At 43.1% G+C, this 19,099-nt stretch overlaps 2 protein-coding genes across 29 annotated transcripts in view; one reads left to right on the forward strand and one right to left on the reverse strand.

Moving 5' to 3' along the window:
• PTPN21 (protein tyrosine phosphatase non-receptor type 21) overlaps positions 1-5,693 on the reverse strand; it is a 64,894-nt gene extending 59,201 nt beyond the window's left edge. For 2 of the 5 annotated variants that reach the window (XR_003435599.1, XM_027120251.1), the window contains exons 1-2: positions 5,353-5,683; positions 799-1,180 (exon numbers count right to left, since the gene is read on the reverse strand). Coding sequence is in view for 4 of the 5 variants with exons in the window: in XM_027120251.1 (XP_026976052.1) it covers positions 799-978 (180 nt within the window). In the remaining variant the exon portion in view is untranslated. Of the gene's footprint in view, positions 1-798; positions 1,181-2,320; positions 2,558-5,160; positions 5,285-5,352 lie in introns of those variants that run through there. The other 3 variants (XM_027120254.1, XM_027120252.1, XM_027120255.1) reach the window with 3 other exon arrangements.
• Positions 5,694-11,151: 5,458 nt separating this feature from the next.
• Positions 11,152-19,099, forward strand: part of ZC3H14 (zinc finger CCCH-type containing 14) — a 38,343-nt gene continuing 30,395 nt past the window's right edge. For 10 of the 24 annotated variants that reach the window (XM_027120259.1, XM_027120260.1, XM_027120270.1 and 7 more), the window contains exons 1-3: positions 11,152-11,314; positions 11,798-11,840; positions 16,784-16,898. In XM_027120259.1, the coding sequence (XP_026976060.1) occupies positions 11,279-11,314; positions 11,798-11,840; positions 16,784-16,898 (194 nt within the window). In that variant the 5' untranslated portion in view covers positions 11,152-11,278. Of the gene's footprint in view, positions 11,315-11,797; positions 11,841-16,783; positions 16,899-18,203; positions 18,307-19,099 lie in introns of those variants that run through there. The other 14 variants (XM_027120275.1, XM_027120278.1, XM_027120281.1 and 11 more) reach the window with 12 other exon arrangements.

Here is a 19,099-nt window from a genome sequence, read left to right on the forward strand (position 1 = left end):
ACTTGAGGACTTCACAACTTCCTACAGACTGGATTAGGGGTTTTCCAGGGCAAACTTCCCTATGATTACTGTAACAGACTATAGTTATTAGAGCTATGGCTTTACATGCACATTAAATCACAACCACAGGCACCACTGTTATCCCATGGTTAAGATGAAGGAACCAGAGCTCAGACAGGTCACATAACTCACGTAATGTTAAACAACTAATTGATGAAGAAACCAGAATTCAAACCGGGGCAATATGTCTCTCGAATTTTGGCTTGGCCTGTGCAAAACAATCAATGAATGTTGAATGAATGAATGAAGTCAGTAAACTGTACTAGATCAGGACAACCCATGTGGCATTACACCAGAAGACCAGAACTACTTGGATAATCCAAAATGCATTCCTTTTTTTTTTTTTAACGTGGCTTCAAACAACCATTTTATTTTGCTCACAATTCTGTGGGTCAGGAATTTGGGAATGACTTGGCTGAGTGCCAGCTGGATGGCTGCGGGGGGGGCGCTGAAAGGATCCATTTCCAAGATGGCTTCTTCACTCAGATTCCAAAATGCATTCCTATCTCATTCTGGATAACATTTTGGGGGAACATATAAACATTTTCAAAACTCAGGCATTGGTAATTCTCTTACGGGGCACACCCAAGGAAAGACCTCTTTGCTCTGTATTATTCCTTCCTGGTGGGGAGAAGGGCTTACAGGCTCATACTTTGAGAAGACAGCGCGCACGATAGTAGCTGGGAAGTAAGGAACAAAGCCCGCCCAGAGAAGCCTGCAGCCTTTTCCGGGGCTTACCTCCCGAAGCTCCAGTCTCTGGGCCACAGCCTCTAGGCTCTCCTGGCCAGTGCTCTCCACGGACAGCGTGAACTCTACAAACTCATTGTTGAGCAGCTGGATCCGGGCAACCAGGCAGCTCTTGCTGGATACCGTGTAGCGCCGGGTGCGTTTTAGTTTCAATCCAAATGGCAGTGGCATCTTCTTCTCCCTTCAAGAGTTGGAGGGGTGAAAAGGGAAAAGCACCGCCACCAATCCAGTGGTAGTAATGGCGAGAGAAAGCAATCCTGTCCTGAAGGGAGGAGTACTGTACAGTCTCCGGCTGCTCACCCAGCAGCTGCTGCCGCCATTAAAAAGCAACTGAGTCTCCAAAGACCAGGTGATGGGAGCACCCACGCCAGTGCTGGGGAAAGAGGAACACCGGTTACATAGGCAATAGCAAATCTGGGCTTTGTTTTCAAAAATAAAAATTAATAAAGCTGTATCTAAGCTTTCCCTCTCTTCTGGAAAAATTAAGGCATTAGCAGGATCTGGGAGGCAGTAGGGAAGTTTATCATCAGAGCTGTGTTACGCCCTGGGTCAGATTCCACCCCTCACTCAATCCCACAGATAGTAGTGACAACGTGTGGCTAACTTCAGGATTAAATGAGATAATGGCTGACACTACTATAACGCCAAATTTAGTAGCTAGCATTACCGGTCCTCTTTCTATTTTACATAAGTTTTGTTTTTTCATAGTTAACTCTTTTTGGCTCCCCGATACTCCAAATGTTAGGGTTCTTTAGTCCTTAAGTGAGATAATTGCAAAAAACCTCCAAAAGAGCTACGTTCAAGTCTCAATCCCAATTAGGCAAATTAACCCTGAACCCGAATGGAATAATCCCCTGTAACACAGGGCAGCTGTGAGGTTCAAACGAGGTGAACACTTAACAAGCATTTGTAGAACTCTGGTTTATAAATATTTACGTCACAAAATCGATTTATTTATAAACAAATTATAAAAGACCCTACAAATGCTTGTTATCGGATTACTACCAGACGCGTGGAAGTTCTGAAAAGCGTGGCCCTGGTCCCGGCCCCGGCCCCTTTCCGGATGGGGACGCCTAAAGAGGCGGTGCGCCTTCACCTAAGCGGAGCCGCAGCCCAGAAGAGGAGGGGGGCAAGGCCCTTAAACGCCCTCCCGAGTTAATGCGGAGAGGACGCTGCTCAACAAGCCCGTGAGGCCAAGAAGACTAGGGATAGCTCCGGCTCCTCCCTCGTCCTCCCCCCCCCCCCCCCCACGGAAAAGCAGGCGGCGTTGCCCGAGCAACCCACAGCCGCAGAGGCTCCGGAACCCTCCGCCTGCGACCGCGTTTCCGGACGGATGCTCTAGGAGAGTACAGGCTCCCGCTGATGCCGGAGGGAACACTTAAAGGACCCGGCTAGAGACCTAGAGGCGAGGGAGAGGTTTGGGTGGGGTCCATTTGAATCCCGATTTGGAGCTTCAGGACCTCCGCCAAAATACGCGACTTAAAACTTTCTAAACAACACCCGTTGGTGGTACCTCCTGGGCTGAAGCAAACTGGCCTTGAGCGGCAGCTTGGAACTTTTACATTGGCTGGATTTTTGTTCCCCTAAACGAGTCGACAAAATCCCAGATAGTTCCAGAATCCCGGGACGGTTCCCACTCTCCGTTATCTTCTGAACAGAGGCTTCCCCCGAGGATGAATCGTTTGGCAAGGCTCGGCCGCGGCTGGTTACCCTGAACTTGGGCCGGGAACCGCGCGGAGGGGCAAGGGCAGCCCCCAACCCTCTCATCTGGCGGACACAGAACACAGGCCTCGGGAGAAGCGGCTTTCTCAGCCTCACACTAGGACGGGCTGAGTTGGGAACCGATCCCAGATTCCTCATTCCCAGTCCTCTGCTCTTTTCTGCTTTTTCTACTGCGTGTCAGCCCCAGAGGTGATGGGCACTCAGGGCTGGGGGGTGGCAGAACTAGAGTATATAGTTTAGCTATTACACTAGGCTTTGCCAAACTTAACATTTTATAATTCCATTCCACAAAAGTGTATTGCGTCTCTGAGTACAAGGCAGTGTAGTGGCCCTTTAGAGAAATCTAAGACGAGTCCTAATAAGCCGTCTTTGCTCTTAAGGAGATTACAAGCATGCTATAATTACATACATGGCTGTATCTCTAATAAGGACCCAACCACGATTTTCTGTTTGTTTTTTGGATTTTGTTTTGGTTTTGAGCTCTGGTTATCTCCAGATAGTAAGAAAAATAAAAGTTAAAAACCAGGAATAGAGGAAGAAGGCCAGAGGAAAAAAAGAAAACTAGAACTACATAAAGAATTGTGTTAACATTTGTTGTGTACCTTTGTAAGGTAAAAGCACCATACTAAAGGGGGGAATAGAAAATAGATATTACGAAAAGACATGGGCTCCACCTGCAGTTTTCAATGCTCTTTTCTATGTCAGGGTATAAACCAAATAGATAGCTGAGGCAAAATGAAAGAAAAAAAAATCAAGAAATGAGAACTTTAAATAATAAGCTTTCAACTAGAAAATTGCCTGATAAGTTATGAGTGTCTGTATAAATTTTAAAAGATTATATATACATATATATACTAAATACCCTTTCAAGTGATTAGATGGTGAATTTAAATTTTACATAGAAATTGTGATAACTGGAAAGAGGACAGATTAAGTACAGAGGAAAGATGAAAATTTGCATTGGGGGTGTTCAAATATGGTATTCTCTTCACTGCCTTGAAGGCAGTAGATACTACACTATATAAAACTATGCCTTGTAGGCAGTAGGTACTACACTATATAACTTAATCATTAACTTAAGCTCTGATGAAGCAAACAGAGTAAAACTTTCAGTTGTCCCTGAGTGTGAAATGTTTTACTGCATCAAGGATAAAGAAAAGCCAATGTTTTCTCTTTTTTATTTTGGTAGATGTTATAATGTAATTGAAAAAGCTGAAGGGTGTGTGTGTGTATCAGATGCATTTTTTCCCCAAGATCTATCCATAAGAATAGCTTGCTTTTTGTTTATTAAGACGTGTAAAAATAATGTTCTGCTTAATAATTTACAAAATTAACAATTGACACATTTAATTTTCAGTTATGTGCAGTATTTGCTACCAAATGATGTCATAAAGTTATGAATGTTTGGATAGAGGCGTAGAAATTTAAGATGCTTTGGGGGGATGTCTATTTCGGGTGTAAAATAATATGAAACAATTTGAAAGGTAGTTGGATCTGGAATTCTAACGTATCTAACTACTAAAGTAAACAGAAAATTCATAATTAGCTTTTGAAGGAAAATACTAGGAGATATTTTGTTTCTCTACAAAATCACTTTGTTATGAAATAAAAAACAGGTATATATTAAATTCTGTTCAAGGTTTCAAAAGGCAGTCCGAGATATTTGTGAATTCATTTTAATGTTTTTACATCACCTTTCAGAAGTTCCTCAAATACAGTTTAATTCTGAATCCTGTAGTTTCCCGCCTTGTTGCTAAAGTCCTCACTACACGTAATTCTGCTAATGATGCTTTCAAATAAAACAATCACTAAATGAGTATATGACATTTTTAGAATAATATATAGATCTATAGCATTAAATCAAACGCATGTTTCTCCTGAACAAAACATTTATGCGTAGAACTCGAGAATAAAATGTGCTAGGAACAGCAGACAACTACTTTCAGAGTAAAAATCTATCATATCCCAAACTTAAAAAAAAAAATCTGGGGCTTCCCTGGTGGCGCAGTGGTTGAGAGTCCGCCTGCCGATACAGGGGACACGGGTTCGTGCCCTGGTCCGGGAAAATCCCACATGCCGCGGAGCGGCTGAGCCCGTGAGCCATGGCCGCTGAGCCTGAGCGTCCGGCGCGTGTGCTCCGCAATGGGAGAGGCCACAACAGTGAGAGGCCCGCGTACCGAAGGAAAAAAAAAAAAATCTGTCAGCAACCATTAGGCATACAGCGCTTGTCACCTGGAGCACACGGAGTGTTTTGAACGTGTTTGCGAGCATATTATTATAAGGCTTTCTCAGCAAAAAAAGAAAATTAAGACGGGCATGCCAAGAGCGGCCAATCTAATCAGGATTTGCAGAAATCACAAGTCGGAATTTGCAGACCCAAGAATTCTTTTTTCCAGAGTAAACAATCTTTACTCCAAAACCAAAACAAGTCATCACCACGAAACAGTCCTTCCCTACTCGCCTTCTCGCCAAAGTTACCTAGCAAATCTCGCACTTAATATTCTAAGAGGCACAAATATGCCTAAAACGTTTAAAACTCTGATCCAGAATTAAGCCGCTACAATCAGCCGAGGAGTTCAGAATACAAGTTCAAGACCCCTTTAGAAATTACTCAAGTAGATCAGAGAGAACCTGGAAAAGAAGACTTTTTTCTTTGTTACGCTCCTGCCTTAGGTCTGGGAGCTGGGACCCATCCTCCAGGACTCCGGGGCCGGCCGACGCGCTCCGGGGTCCCGGCTCGCGGACACACGCCAGCGCTCGGCCCCGCGCCCGCCCGCCCGCCCGCCCCCCCGCCGCCCGCCGGCCCGGGCCCCGCGCCCTCACCTGCTCCCGCTCCCGCATCCTCGGGGCCGCGCGCCTAGTTCAGCGGCCCGCCTCCCAGGGCCCCGCCGCGCGGCCGCCGCAGCCGCGCCCGCACGCCAGCCCGCGCCGCGGCGCGCTCATGGGGCTCGCACGCCTCACTTCCTGTCTCCCCGAACTCGGCCCGCAGAGCATTCCCCCGCGCAGGGTCCCGCGGCGGCCGCGGCGAGGGGAGAGGCCCGGAGAAGGGACGCGCCGGCCGGCAGCGCCGCACAAAGAAACCGGCCGGGGGCCGGGGCAGCAGGAAGGCGGGCGGACAGGCACAGGACGCGCGGCCGGAGCAGCGGAGCGGCCGGGGCCGGGCGTCCCTCCCCCTGGGCCGTGCGGGCGGATCCGGGGAGGCGGTGGCTGCCCGTGACCTCAGAGAGTTGGAATGCGGACGGGGGAGGCGCGGACAGCTGCGCCCGGCCGCAGGGGAGGGGGCGCGCCGCGGCTTTTTTTAATCCTATGACCACTTATTTTAAGAGTTTCCAAATAAAGCAAGGCTTTTAATAAAAATGAGAGGAGGGGGATATTATTTCGGTGCCATGTAAAGGGTTTTATTCCCGTGTTGTTCTTAGGTGTTCTGTAAAATTCTATTATTGCTGGAGTTGTTCGTTTACTCTTATACATTTCTGAAAACAGTTCAAACATTCAATTTCTTCCTCCCATGCTTACGTCTAAGGATATAGCCCATAAAAAAAGGAAAAACACTGATTGGTAGTACAGGGTGCCAAAGTCCCCTTCCCCTGAAAAAGGTTATGCCTCAAATAACCTGTAGGTCTTCAAAAGAGCTGTGTGCTTAATGCAGTACAAAGTAAAGCTCTTAAGGATGGGGAACTCCAGAGTCAAAATTGTCTGGGTTCAAATCTCAGCGCCAACGCTTACTTAGCTGGATCGCCGTGTGCGAGTTTCTTAACCTTTCTGTGCCTGCTCATCTCCTGTAAAATGATAATAATAATCATCACTATCTGGGCTTCCCTGGTGGCGCAGTGGTTGGGGGTCCGCCTGCCGGTGCAGGGGACGCGGGTTCGTGCCCTGGTCCGGGAGGATCACGCATGGCGCGGAGCGGCTGGGCCCGTGAGCCATGGCCGTTGGGCCTGTGCGTCCAGGGCCTCTGCTCCGCGGCGGGAGAGGCCGCAGCAGTGAGAAGCCCACATACCGAAAATAATAATAATAATAATCACTATCCAGTAACTTGTGTGAAATGTTTCATTCTAAGCCCTATTAGCAATTTTTATTATTACATGGTATTATTACACTGCATTATTATTTTTATTACTGCATGGCAACACTTAAGCCAAGGAATAAAATTGTGTCCCTAACACCATCACAATAGGGTGTTTCGCCTTTCCCTGGCATATGGTTTGAGTGATTGGAGCAGAGAAATTTTTATTATGTAAATTTTATTTAAATGATTTTTTAAAAAAATATGTTTCTGGAAAGCTTTCTTATGTTACATTTCATTTAGATCTCATTTTCTTCAACAGTTAACAGACACTTAGTGAGTACTTACTCATGGTCCCTGCTCACAAAGGACTTCTAGTCTAGTGGGTAATAAACCTACACACCGCACATACGCATGACAAACAAGGCCTAAGTGGAAAGCGCCATCCCGGAAGTAGGAGTGCGATGGAAGAACAAACCCTAGGCAGGACTCAGCTTGGGTAATGGAGCTCAAGGCAAATAGGATTACATGTGTTTCTATATGGAAGAAAATCAATCAATTCTGCTTATAATTGAATTTCAACTGGACACCATGAGGGGGTCAATTCGTGTGCGAAGAAAAGAGAAAATGAGTGGCTCTCTGGTTTCCCAATATAGAAAAACTGAAATTACGTGTGAGTCTTCTCCATCTCCAGCCTAACATCAAGGCCTGCCACTTCCTCCTTTGAAACACCTCATGAATGCTTTCTTTCCTCTCTGTTCCTGAATGCCCCCCTCCCCCCCCATTCTAATCCAAACCTTCATCCCTCATCATTTTACATCTGACTTACTGCAACAAGGGCGGTCTCCATGCCTCTGGTTTGTGCTCTCTCTTCTTTCCATGTGAATACCAGGCTTACGTCTTCTTGAGGTTTATCACTCCCAATGGACCCCTAAGGCTAAGCTGTTCTGCCTGACCTTTTAGGGCCTTTCTAAATCGGCCTCAGCCTCTTATGACCATCCTTATTCCTCTCTTCTCCCCTACTGCCCCCATCAAACCGTTTCTCCTGGCCCAGAGCACCTCCACCACCCCCTTCCCTTTGTCTAAGCCTTCTGTTGCTCTCCAAGCCTCAATTCAAGGCTCTGCTTCCAGCACAACTTGCTAGCCACCCCATTCCACAGTGATCCCCACACTTGGCAAGAACGTTAAAAACTGTTTCATGTAGGCTTCTTTTATATCTCCTAGAATTCCTAGGACACTACTGGGCAGAGGGTAGGCACTAAATAAAAACTTGTTAATTGAATCGGGAAGAAAATAAAAGAATTTTAAAAATAGAAAATGATTGTAAAACCCAAGCGATGTTATACACTGAGCTGAACTTCCTCCCTCACGGTCCACAAGTGCCACTTGCTGACCAAGTCCTTAAGCTCTATTTTCCTGCAACCATGTTAATTTGACAGTAACAGCCCCGTGACAAGCCACTTGAACAAAGGCTTCAAAGTGTTCGGCATGAAATTATTATTGGCTTCTGTTTGTATGGAAGGAAGTGAGATAATTTATATGATTCAACCCCAAAAGGTACAAAACGGTGCAAGGAAAAGTCTCCTTCTTACTTTCCTGCACTCCTCCTGGGGGTAACTGGTGTTACCATAATACTATGTACCCGTCTACAGAGAGTGTGTAGATGAATAAGCAATTACATATCTGTCTGTATTTTTACCTCCTCTTGCTACCCAGAAGTGATATACATTCTTCTTCCTGTGAAGGTAATTCTCTTTAAAACAAAGTAAAAATTTAAAAATTTCTACAGTGAAAAGATGTTCAATAAAGGGAAAGAAATTGTGGTTTTGGTGGTACACTGACTGATACTTCCTTAGGGGTTAAGAAATTAATCTGCTTTGATATTTGGTGAGTACCCACTATCTCTCACTATATAAATTACCATGATGATGCTGGCAATATATTTGTTCAATGGACAAGAAAATGAAGAAAAGTATGTCAGCTTCCATAGCAAAAGCAATTGCTGTGACTGGAATTCCCAACACTTAAGGGCTTTTGATCCAAGGGTAGACATGCCATGAGATATTCACTAATGAAAAAACTTGTCTATTCAAACCTCATCTCTTGGAAGCCAAATGCTGCAAAGAGAAAGATAAATAAGATGTATGGCCCTGTTCTCAAAGACTCACCATGTGAGGAACAGGTGAGTATATAATTCTAGTAGGCAAATACACTTAATGGGTAGATATTCTAAGTGGAGTGATATTCAGTTTATCACTATGATCAGCTTCTGGCTGTGTCTGGAAGGACAAATAAAAAGTTCATTAGGCATTCAAAGAAAAAAAGAGAAAAGCATTCCAGGCTGAAGGACACCCCCAAACACCTCTCTTCTGCCCTCCTCTCCCCCGACACTTGCAAATGATGTGCAGCACCCAGTTGGAATGCTGCCCTGAGAGGAGGCTGGAGATGCTAGGGGGCCAGTGTTAGAAGACAACGGACTCCATGCAATTGGGGTTAGTACTCGACCTCTTTGACTTCAAAACCAATGCTCTTTTTAGTAATCTTCTCTCTTTGAAAAACAGCCCAGAGCCCTCAACTGGGATTCATTGAAATCTAGTCCTCATTGTCTCCTAGAGCAAAATATGTCATTCCTCCTGAACTGGAGAGAACTTCCACGCCGGAAAATAATTCTCATTGTCCTGCTTAGTCTTTTTCAAGTTGAATACCACTAGTCCCTTTAATGGTTTCTTTCAGGCATCATTATGATCATCTTCCTCTGGATGCAATGTGGTTTATGAAGATGCATCTTACAGGGAAGCACCTGTAACAATGTCAGACCACTGAACACCATCGGTTTAGTGGGGTCATCCCCTCTGTGATCCAGACACACTCCTGAGATCTAAATATGCAAGTTCTTAAGCAGCCTGCGAGTCTCCTGCAGTTTTAAATGGATTGTCTTGAAAGTTGACTCTTTCTTGAATACATTTAAAAAAAAAAGTTTTACCTATTCTGAATACATTTTAATGAAAACATTCTCTATTTTTCATAAAATGTTCTTTCACTATTATCTAAATATTGACTAAGGATTTTGTATGCAGTAATGGCAAAACATGTGTTTGCATTCTTAGTTCTGAAATGGTGGGTAAAGAGATAGAAATAAGGTGCCTGTCTTTTGGATTGTGAATGTTGTTAATGCAGGAACTCAGTCTCACTCATCTTTGTGCTCTGGCTCGTAGCAGAGCATCTGACTCAGGGTAGGCATTTAATTTTTAATCAACAACCACAGTACTGCAATGAGCCAAGCACAGTTCAAAATACTTCCCAACTATGAACTTACCTCATCCTCATAATAACTCTATGAAGGAGAAACTGCTATCATATTTATGTCACAGATGAGGAAACTAAGGTAGAGGGGATAAGCAACTTGCCTAAGGTCTCAGAGAGGGTAGCAGAGCTGGGATTCAAACCCAGACAGTCTGGCTCCAGGGTCCCTGTTCTCAGTCACTCTGCTCTGCTGCCTCTCATCAATGTTGAATGAGTGCATGATCATTGGATTTATCCGTGAGGAATGCTTTTGTAATGTAGGTCATTAATTAATTTTATCCTTCAAATATTTAATAAGTGCTTACTATGTGTCTAGCGTCCCAAAAGAAATTCTGGAGAAATACAGACCTACAAGGAGTTTATAATTTTGTTAGAGAGAACAAACGCACATGTGCACACACACATACACGCAAATGAGATGAACATTACAGAAAGGATAGTGTCATACTAGTAGCTCCCACATAGACGTTATAGTAATTCCGAAGAAAAAAAGGATTCTATGAGATGAAGGACCGTGTGGCCGACAGACCCTAGGTAGCCTCAAGATTTCTGCCGCTGCTGTTTACACCCTTTGTAATCCCCTCCCCTTGAGTGCAGGCAGCACCTGTGATTTGCTTGCAGCTAATGAATATGCACGGATGAAAGATTTTGCAATCTAATTTTGTAATTAAGACCCTAAATCAGTTGATTTGGGGGTCAGGCCCTGGGAGGCCCTGGCTTAATCAAATGAAAGCCTTTAAAAGAAGGACTGGGCTGGGATCCTCTCTTCCCGGGCTTGATGTAGTGAGCAGCCATGTTGGTGAAGCCCTCGGCAAGGAAGTGTGGGCAACATCTCTGACCTGAGGGTGGCCTCCAGACAACAGCCGGGAGAAAGCTGAGGCCCTCACTCATAAAGCTGCAAGGAGATTAATTCCGCTTACAACCTAAATGAGCTTGAAGGTGGCTTCTTCCTCGGTGAAGCCTCCAGACTAGAACACAGCCTTCCTGACACCTCAACTGCAGCTTTATGAGACCCTGAGCGGAGAATCCAGCTAAGCTGTGTTCAGATTCCAGACCCATGGAAACCACAAGATGGTAAATGTGTGCGGTAATTTGTTATGCAGCAATTAATAACTAATGATACCACTTCAGGAATTAGCAGATATGGGGAGAGGGGAGTCCTCTCTCTACGCTTACTTTGATTCTAAGGTTTTACCGCGGCTCTCCTCCCGGCCAGTAGAGGTCGCCAGAGTGCCGGCTCCCCGGGCCCGAGTGCGCGCAGGCGCAGGCTTAGGCGCAGGCGCGCTCGACTTGGCTCGAGCCGGTGGGGGCGGGTCACGCAGAGCGCGCGGCCGGGAGCGGCGGTGGTGGAGGCGGTGAGGCTGCGGGCTGGCAGCTGGACTCCGGCTCCCAGTAAGCGGAACCCTTCGCGGTGCTGAGCCCACCGCCGGCCCCGGAGCCATGGAGATCGGCACCGAGATCAGCCGCAAGATCCGGGTGAGGCCCGCGTCGGGCGGGGGCGGGAAGCCGGGCCTCGGCGGGCGGGCGGGCGCGCGGTTGTCAGGAGTAACGGGGGGTGTGGGGCCCGGCCTGGACGCCGCGGCCTGCTCGTCGCCGACGCTTTTGACTGGCCGCGGGGTCGGCGAGCAGCGGCTCCTCGGCCAGGCCGCCTCGGGCCTGGGCGCAGCCGCGGCCTCAGAGAGCGGGCTCGCGGCTGAAGAAGGAGCCGCCGGGAATCTGAGGGAGGCGTTGGGGTCCCGGCGAGAGCCGCGCGGGGAGCTGGAGGGGGCGCCGCGGGGGGGCGCAGCGGAGGAGGGGTTCCGGGGTGGGACTGGGGGGCCCGAGGCGTCTCCCCACCCCCACTCGGGCGCCCGGGGGGCAGGAGGTGTGCGCGCTCGCGAAGTTGCCTCTGCGCTGCAGTCGGTCTGTTTTCCCAGGGCCGCCTTTCTCACGCGCACGATGGTTTTTTTCTTCCCTCAGAGTGCCATTAAGGGGAAATTGCAAGAACTAGGAGCTTACGTTGGTAAGTCTTCTGTTGTTAGCCTAATAGACTTTAGAATTTGCAGCGAATTTAATTTTAGGAATGCATTTTTCCTATCATGCCTTTGACTTTGGAGAGACGCCCTTTTACCTTCGAATCTGATACTCCCTGGTTACTTCTTTTCCGTACTATCTTTCCATTGAAAGCTTTATATGCAACATTGTTTTTTTTCCCAGATCCCCTTCTAATAGGGTGTTTTGAAATCGTTTAGCTTCCTCTGTTGAGGCTCTGTCATATTTTCCTTAATATTTGTCTGATTTCTGTTGTTTTTCCTATTTTCTTTCCTTTCCTCTTGAACTTCATTTTTCAGAATTATTATTTTGCATGTGAATGATGCTGTCTGGCATTTACCTCTCTCGTGGTTCAGTGAGTTTTATTTTCAGATCTCTTTATTTTTCCTGCCCCTTTTTTTCTTACCTCCCGATGGTAATGTGTCTTTTTTCTTTTTATTTTTTTATAAATTATAACTTGAGTGTTTACTCTGGGCCAGGCACTGTGCTTAATTATTGTCGTATATACATTAGGTCACGATAATCCCCAGGAGAACACTGGAAGGTAAGTGGTAATATCCCCAGTTGTACAAGCAGGGAAACAGGCTTTGGGTGCTTGGCTTGAGCAAGGTTTTATGGATTGAGACCTGCGTCTGTTTGGCTCCAAAGCTGGTGCCTCCTGTAAAAATAATAGCTATCACTTATGATAGTGGTTCTCCAGGTGTGGGAGACCCCAAGGGTCTCTGAAGTCAAAACTATTTTCATATTAATACTGACAGGGTATTTGCCATTTTCACCGTGCTGACATTTGGACTGTGCAAAAGTGGTGAGTAAAACTGCTGGTACCTTAGCCCGAATCAGTATCTCACACCAAACTTTACAAGAAATTATCGTATTCTTCACCACCCTTCCACTTGCAATTACAAAGAAAAAAAAAAAAAGAGGCCAGTTTCATTTATGAATGTAAGTGATGAAGTAAAATATTTTTTTAAACCCTGGCCCTGACTACATCTTTTTAATATGTGGTGTTAGGAAATAGGAAGTACTCATAGTACTTCTGCCATATTGAAGCATGATGGGTTGTCTTAAGGCAAAGAATTTGTGTGATTGAGTTGAGAACTGACCTAGCCACCTTTTTCATGGAATTTTTTTTCTTTTGTTTTTTTTGGAACTATTTTTTAAAGTTTAGTTGATTTACAATATTGTGTTAGTTTTAAGTGTACAGCAAAGTGATTCAGTTTTACATATATATGTACTTTTTTCAGATTGTTTTCCGTTATAAGCTATTAAAAAATATTGAATACAGTTCCTTTTGCTATACAGTAAGTCCTTGTTGCATATCTGTTTTATTATGGTAATTTATCTGTTAATCACATACTCCTAATTTATCCATCCCCCTCCCCCCTTTTACCCTTTGGAACATCATTTTTAACTTCTAAGAAAGGCTAACGGGCTAGTTACATAATTTGGATTTTTGGCAGACATTTTCCTGAAAGTGAGCAAAGGTAAAGAACTAGTAAAGTTTGTTGCCAGTGACAAAGTTGAGCTTTCAAATGAAAATCAGAATTTTGGAAAATTTGTCTTCCTCCATAAATTTGACAGCGTGGTGATATTAGCAAATGGTTCTTCTATACTGTGTAATGAAATGTATCCGTATGCCAGTGGTTTGTTTAGCTCAGTGAACCAGTAATTTTTCAAATGACCAATGCATGAATATTTTTAAACTGTACAGGGATAAGAAAGATCCATTAAAAGTGCAGGATGGATCAATGGATTTTCATGTAACAGAGTACAAAAAGGTCATTGATACAGTTTTTAGATTCAGTATTGTTGCTTACCTTCAAGAAACTACCACTCGTTGAGTTTTGGTGTAGTATCACAGGAGAATATCCACATTATCTGAAAAGGGTACTAAAATACCCCTTTTCCCGTTGCATACCTGTGTGAGACCAGATTTTCTTCACATTCTTTTTTTAGAACAACATAAAACAGGTTTATTGTTTATGGCATAGGTGTATTATTTTAAACGAATTAAGAAATCTAAAAATTCTGAGTTGCAGTTTCTAGTATGGTAAATATCAGTAGCTATACGCACATGAATAAAAGCTGTTTGGGATCATCAGTAATTTTCAGTAGTGTAAAGGGGGGCCTGAGACCAGATGGTAGTTTGCCACATACTAATTATTTGTTGTCAGGATTGTTGTGAGACTAACAGATAAGAAAATTGAGGCTCACAGGTTAAAGATGAAGCTGAACCAGGATTGTTTATTCTTTTATTCATTCAACATTTAATGGATGCCAGCTTTGTGCCAAGAACTTGTTTTGGGTCAAAAAGAAATCCACAGAAAACCTACAGTGAGAACTTTAGTAATTCTAGCACATGAAAACATAAACACATATTACTTGGGTCTAAATTCAATCTGATGATTCCTATCATTTATCAGAAACCTCAAACCAAGAATTTTGAGCCTATTAATATTAAAAACCTGGTTACAAGCTTGACGAAGTCCAATGGGAAGTGTAATTGTAGTAAAGATATCATGTATTTTATAGTTTTCAAAATATTTTCATAGAGTTCTATTTGTACCTGAACACAATGCTGGAGTGGGGATGGCAGGTAATTTACTTTTTTACAAATAAAGAAATGGAGTCTTGGGAGGGCTAAATACAGCTGGTCAGCAGCAGATTTAAGACCCAAGAACTCAGGTCTTCTGGGTCGTTGATGTTTCTATTATGGTTGCTTCATAATAGAAACTTGGTGAGTGAACAGAAGGATAGGAGTCACTCCCGTATGCTCCTCTTGAACTCATCTGTCCCAGCTGTTAACATATTAGCACAGCTTCTCAACTTGTTTGCCTCTACTTCTTGACTGGAAGTTTCTTGAGGGCAGAGACTTCATACTGGTTGTGTCTCAGTGGCCTAGCAGAGCACCAGATATTTTCATAAATGTTGATTAAGTGGGTAAACAGGGATCACCATTAGACTATTTGAAATATACATTATTTGTTTACAGTTAGCTACCTAATTATTTGAATGTATAGGCATCATTGTCCTTCTGAAAAGAGTGACTTTCTAATCCCTTTCTTTGTGCTGAAGTACTGGAAACCTTTTTATGGAAACAATTCTTTAGTAAATATTTGAATATCTATTTTCAAGGCATTGAGTGGGATATAAAGATGAGCAGCTGTTTGTTAAGAGTTGATACGGCTTCATTTGTGTTTGTTTAAAATGGAGTACTTTAGTGAGATGGCAGTTATAATTCAGAGCAGTCTTAAATTCACATTTTAGGAAGTATGAACTTGCAGGAACCGTCAACATTTTACTGTTTTTCAGTACATAGATTTCAGATGAACTTGAGAATGCTATTAGAATTCTGTAGGAATGTATCATGAACACTTTATTTTATTTATTTTTTGGCCGTGCCACAAGGCTTGCGGGATCTTAGTTCCCAACCAGGGATTGAAGCACCGAGTCCTAACCACTGGACTGCCAAGGAAGTCCCAGAAACACGTTAGTTTTCATTAGATTCTTATTTCTCATTTTGTGTCTACTGAGAGAACGATGTTAGAATTTCTAACAGCCTTGTTGAAATATAATTGTTATAAACTCCACCTATTTACAGTTTGCTATGTCTTGATATGTATACACCATAATCAAGCTAATGAACATATCCATCACTTCCAAAAGTTTCCTTTTGGGTTTTCCTGGGGCTCTTTTGTATCCTTCCCTACCGTCTGTCCTTGTCCCCACCCTGTACCAGAGCAACTGCTGACCTCATTTACATAAAATTTTATAAAATGCAAACTAATATATAGTGTCAGAAAGCACAGCCTATTTGTTTTCATTACTGACATTATGAGGGAGAAAAACTGTCAAGACTGCCAAAGCACCCCAACTTTGTTTTCCTTTCCTGGGTTACCAATGGCAGCCCATGGTAGGGACACTTTGTGTAAATAAGCTGTGAGGCTTATTTACTAAAGTTGCCAGAAAGCAGTGGAGCCTTTTGATACTTTACAAAGAAAATAACAAATGACTGGCTACTTGTTCTTTTATCTCCTCACATTGAATTGCATGCTTCTAGCAAGTATTCTGATTTCTCTGTTTCCATTTGTAGATAGGGCTTTAGTGTATTTGTGCTTTTCTTGAACTGGATTTTTGATATTTCTTCTTGAAACAAATGTCTGATAGTAGTTCTGAAATGAACCTTTCTGCCTACATAGAAATGTTGTGAATATTTAAGGTATTAAAGAATCTAAAGGAATTTTTTTTGGTAGGGATCAAAGTTCCTGATAAATAGCTTTTGCTTTTGCTTTGGGGTTTTTTTGTTTGTTTTTGGTCCTAGACCTCACCCTCATAATTCACTGTTAGGAGGGTATAAGAATGAAACAGTGAGTTGAGTAGAAATCATTTAACTAATCTTAAGATTAAATTTTTTAAATGATGTATAATTTTGGGGTGGTTTTAGTTTATTTGATGTTGCTGCAAGTTTGTTACCCTAATTAAAATCTGCCTTTACCAAGGATAAAGGTGTTCCTTGAGAAATGAGTGTCATTTTGAAACAAACACGCACAAAACTGAACAAAACTCAGTATTATTCTTGAGAAATGTCCAGTATGCTTTCTGGAAGCTTTTCTGAAGTTAATGAGCATTATTAAAAAAGATTAAAGGAAATGAATGCACTCTCAAGTTTGATACCGTAATTCAGAATATCTAGTTATGTAAATATTTATTAGTTACTCCTAGTTCCTGTTCTTCTAGTAATTGAAATACTTATGGAATAAAGAGAAAGAAAGCTATACTTTTTGTCCAGCGTAATTCCACTAGAGCTGACATTCTTAGAACTACATCTATATTTTCAAGCACATCAGCTTCAAAAGTAGAAGAAAATATTAAGGAAAGCATAAAAAGTTTTTATATACTTTTCCTTTTAAATAGATGAAGAACTTCCTGATTACATTATGGTGATGGTGGCCAACAAGAAAAGTCAGGACCAAATGACAGAGGACCTGTCCCTGTTTCTAGGGAACAACACAATTCGATTCACCGTATGGTATGTTTCTGAATATTTACCCCTCAGACCAAAGTTTGGCTCAAGTCAAGAGTAGGTGTTCTGTCTGAAAAGAGGTTCTTGAGAGGAGAGTCAGATTCAGTGTTGTGAGGCAGGTTGTGAGTGTTGAGAGCACAGCCTCTGGAGCCAGACTGCCAAGGTTGAATCCTGGATCTGCCTCTTTCCTTGGTTTCTCCATCTGCAAAATGGGTATCGTAAATCACCTTTATAGGGTGGTTGTGAAAATTAAATAGCTAATACATGTAATGTGCTCACAGCTGTGCCTGGCCCATAACAAGTCCTTAGTATGTGTTGACTGTAGTTAATACGTTTCTTTTGTAAACTTCAGCATGTTATCATTCCTTTCCCTCCACCAAAACCAGTTATAGATGTTTTTTGGACTGGGTTGACTTCCTGAATTGCTTTCTTCAGTCAGCTAACTTAGGAGGCAAGGTTTTTTGACAAAATTTCAAATCAATTTTTTAGTTTGGAGCTTTTTTTTTTTTTTTTGCGGTACGCGGGCCTCTCACTGTTGTGGCCTCTCCCGTCGCGGAACACAGTCTCCGGACGCGCAGGCTCAGCGGCCATGGCTCACGGGCCCAGCCACTCCGCGGCACGTGGGATCTTCCCGGACCGGGGCACGAACCCGTGTCCCCTGCATCAGCAGGCGGACTCTCAACCACTGCGCCACCAGGGAAGCCCAGTTTGGAGCTTTTTGAAGTCTGGAATTTTGAAATAGGCAACTTTGTGTTCAAATATAAATCAGTATTTTAATTTCCAGTGTCCTTTTTCAAACTACATATTCCTTTGGTTGAGAATACTGACTAAAAGCATGAGATTTAATTTATGAAGGCAGGCCAGGTTCTGGTACCAGGTTTGAGGTAGAGTGAGAGCTGGGGGAGGGTAACGATGTGGCTGAGAACAGAGCAGGAAGGATCATATAAAGGTCCTCACTGGGAACCACCAGTTGCAGCACAAGTTGATAGATGGAGCAAAAGTTGCATGAGCAGTGGCCTGCTTAATTTGAATGGTAAGAGACTGGGAGACCAGATAGGCAATAAGGAGGGATATGAAACTGGTTAACTTGCCTTTAAACCAAAGTTTGTCTTAAAGGCATTTTGGCCCCAATGGGAAACTGTATCCTTTATAACTCCGGTGAAGCTTTCTTGAAATTCCACACAGAATTCTCTGGGTTTATATTACACATTTTTGAAGAACATTGAGTGCAGTGGTTGTTCCTTAAATGTTTTGGTACATACACTCCTACAGTGTGGGTGACCTAACCCACTTATTATGGTTTGTCCCCAGAGTTTACCAAAAGAAGAGAGATCATGGTGCTTTTGACTGGGGAAATTACCATTATCAAGAGTACTGCTTTTTTTTTTTTTTTTTAAATGCTTCAGCGGTCCAGGTACTTGTTTTGTTTCATGTACGTTTTTTATGACTAGACTTTTGGTTCAACATTTGGATCACTTTGAGTCCCAGTAACGTAATATGGGACATTGACCTAGTAGATCCTTTCTCAGATAACTTGAGGGAGTGCTTTAGACAAATTTCTTACATAAGCAGACTGCCAACTGAATTTGAATTTAAAATCACATTAATTCAACTCTTTCATCTTGCCATAAATTTTATTCTTCACCATGTACTGATAAAAGTGACGGTGTCTCTGTTTTGACACTTTGCTTTCTTAAGTGTTCATTTACACCCGCCACAAACAGACTATTCTGATTCTTTGGAGCCCTGCAATAACTGTATCCTAGGGGATAGTGGCATGTGACTGGGTTCTGGGTGAAACATTATTATAATGAGATATTTCTGGTGTTTTTAGGATGCCTGGCCTCCTGGAAGGATTGTAAGACAGTTTTGCCTTGTACATAACTACTAAAATAGGTTATATTATAATTAAGGTTGTGGCTTGTTTACAGCATTAGTTTTGAAAACAGTAGTTATAATGAAGTGATATAGTATATTTTGAGATTATTTTTAAAGTTTTTTCACCTCTCAGGATAAAGTTCTTCCAGAAACCATCTAAGTAGATAAAAAATAAATTTAAACTGTGCTTAAAACAATTTTAATAATGTTACTTTACGTTTATGGTATTTTATCTCCTTTTATCTACCTTGAATCTTTAGTTCTTTTGAAACAGAATGATATTCTTTGTGGATCAGCGCTGTGTGGTCAGATGATAATCATTGCCCTTA

This window comes from Aethalodelphis obliquidens, unplaced genomic scaffold (assembly GCF_003676395.1).
Source record: "Aethalodelphis obliquidens isolate GAN/ISIS:26980383/991018 unplaced genomic scaffold, ASM367639v1 scaffold21, whole genome shotgun sequence".
Taxonomy (NCBI): Eukaryota; Metazoa; Chordata; class Mammalia; order Artiodactyla; family Delphinidae; genus Aethalodelphis; species Aethalodelphis obliquidens.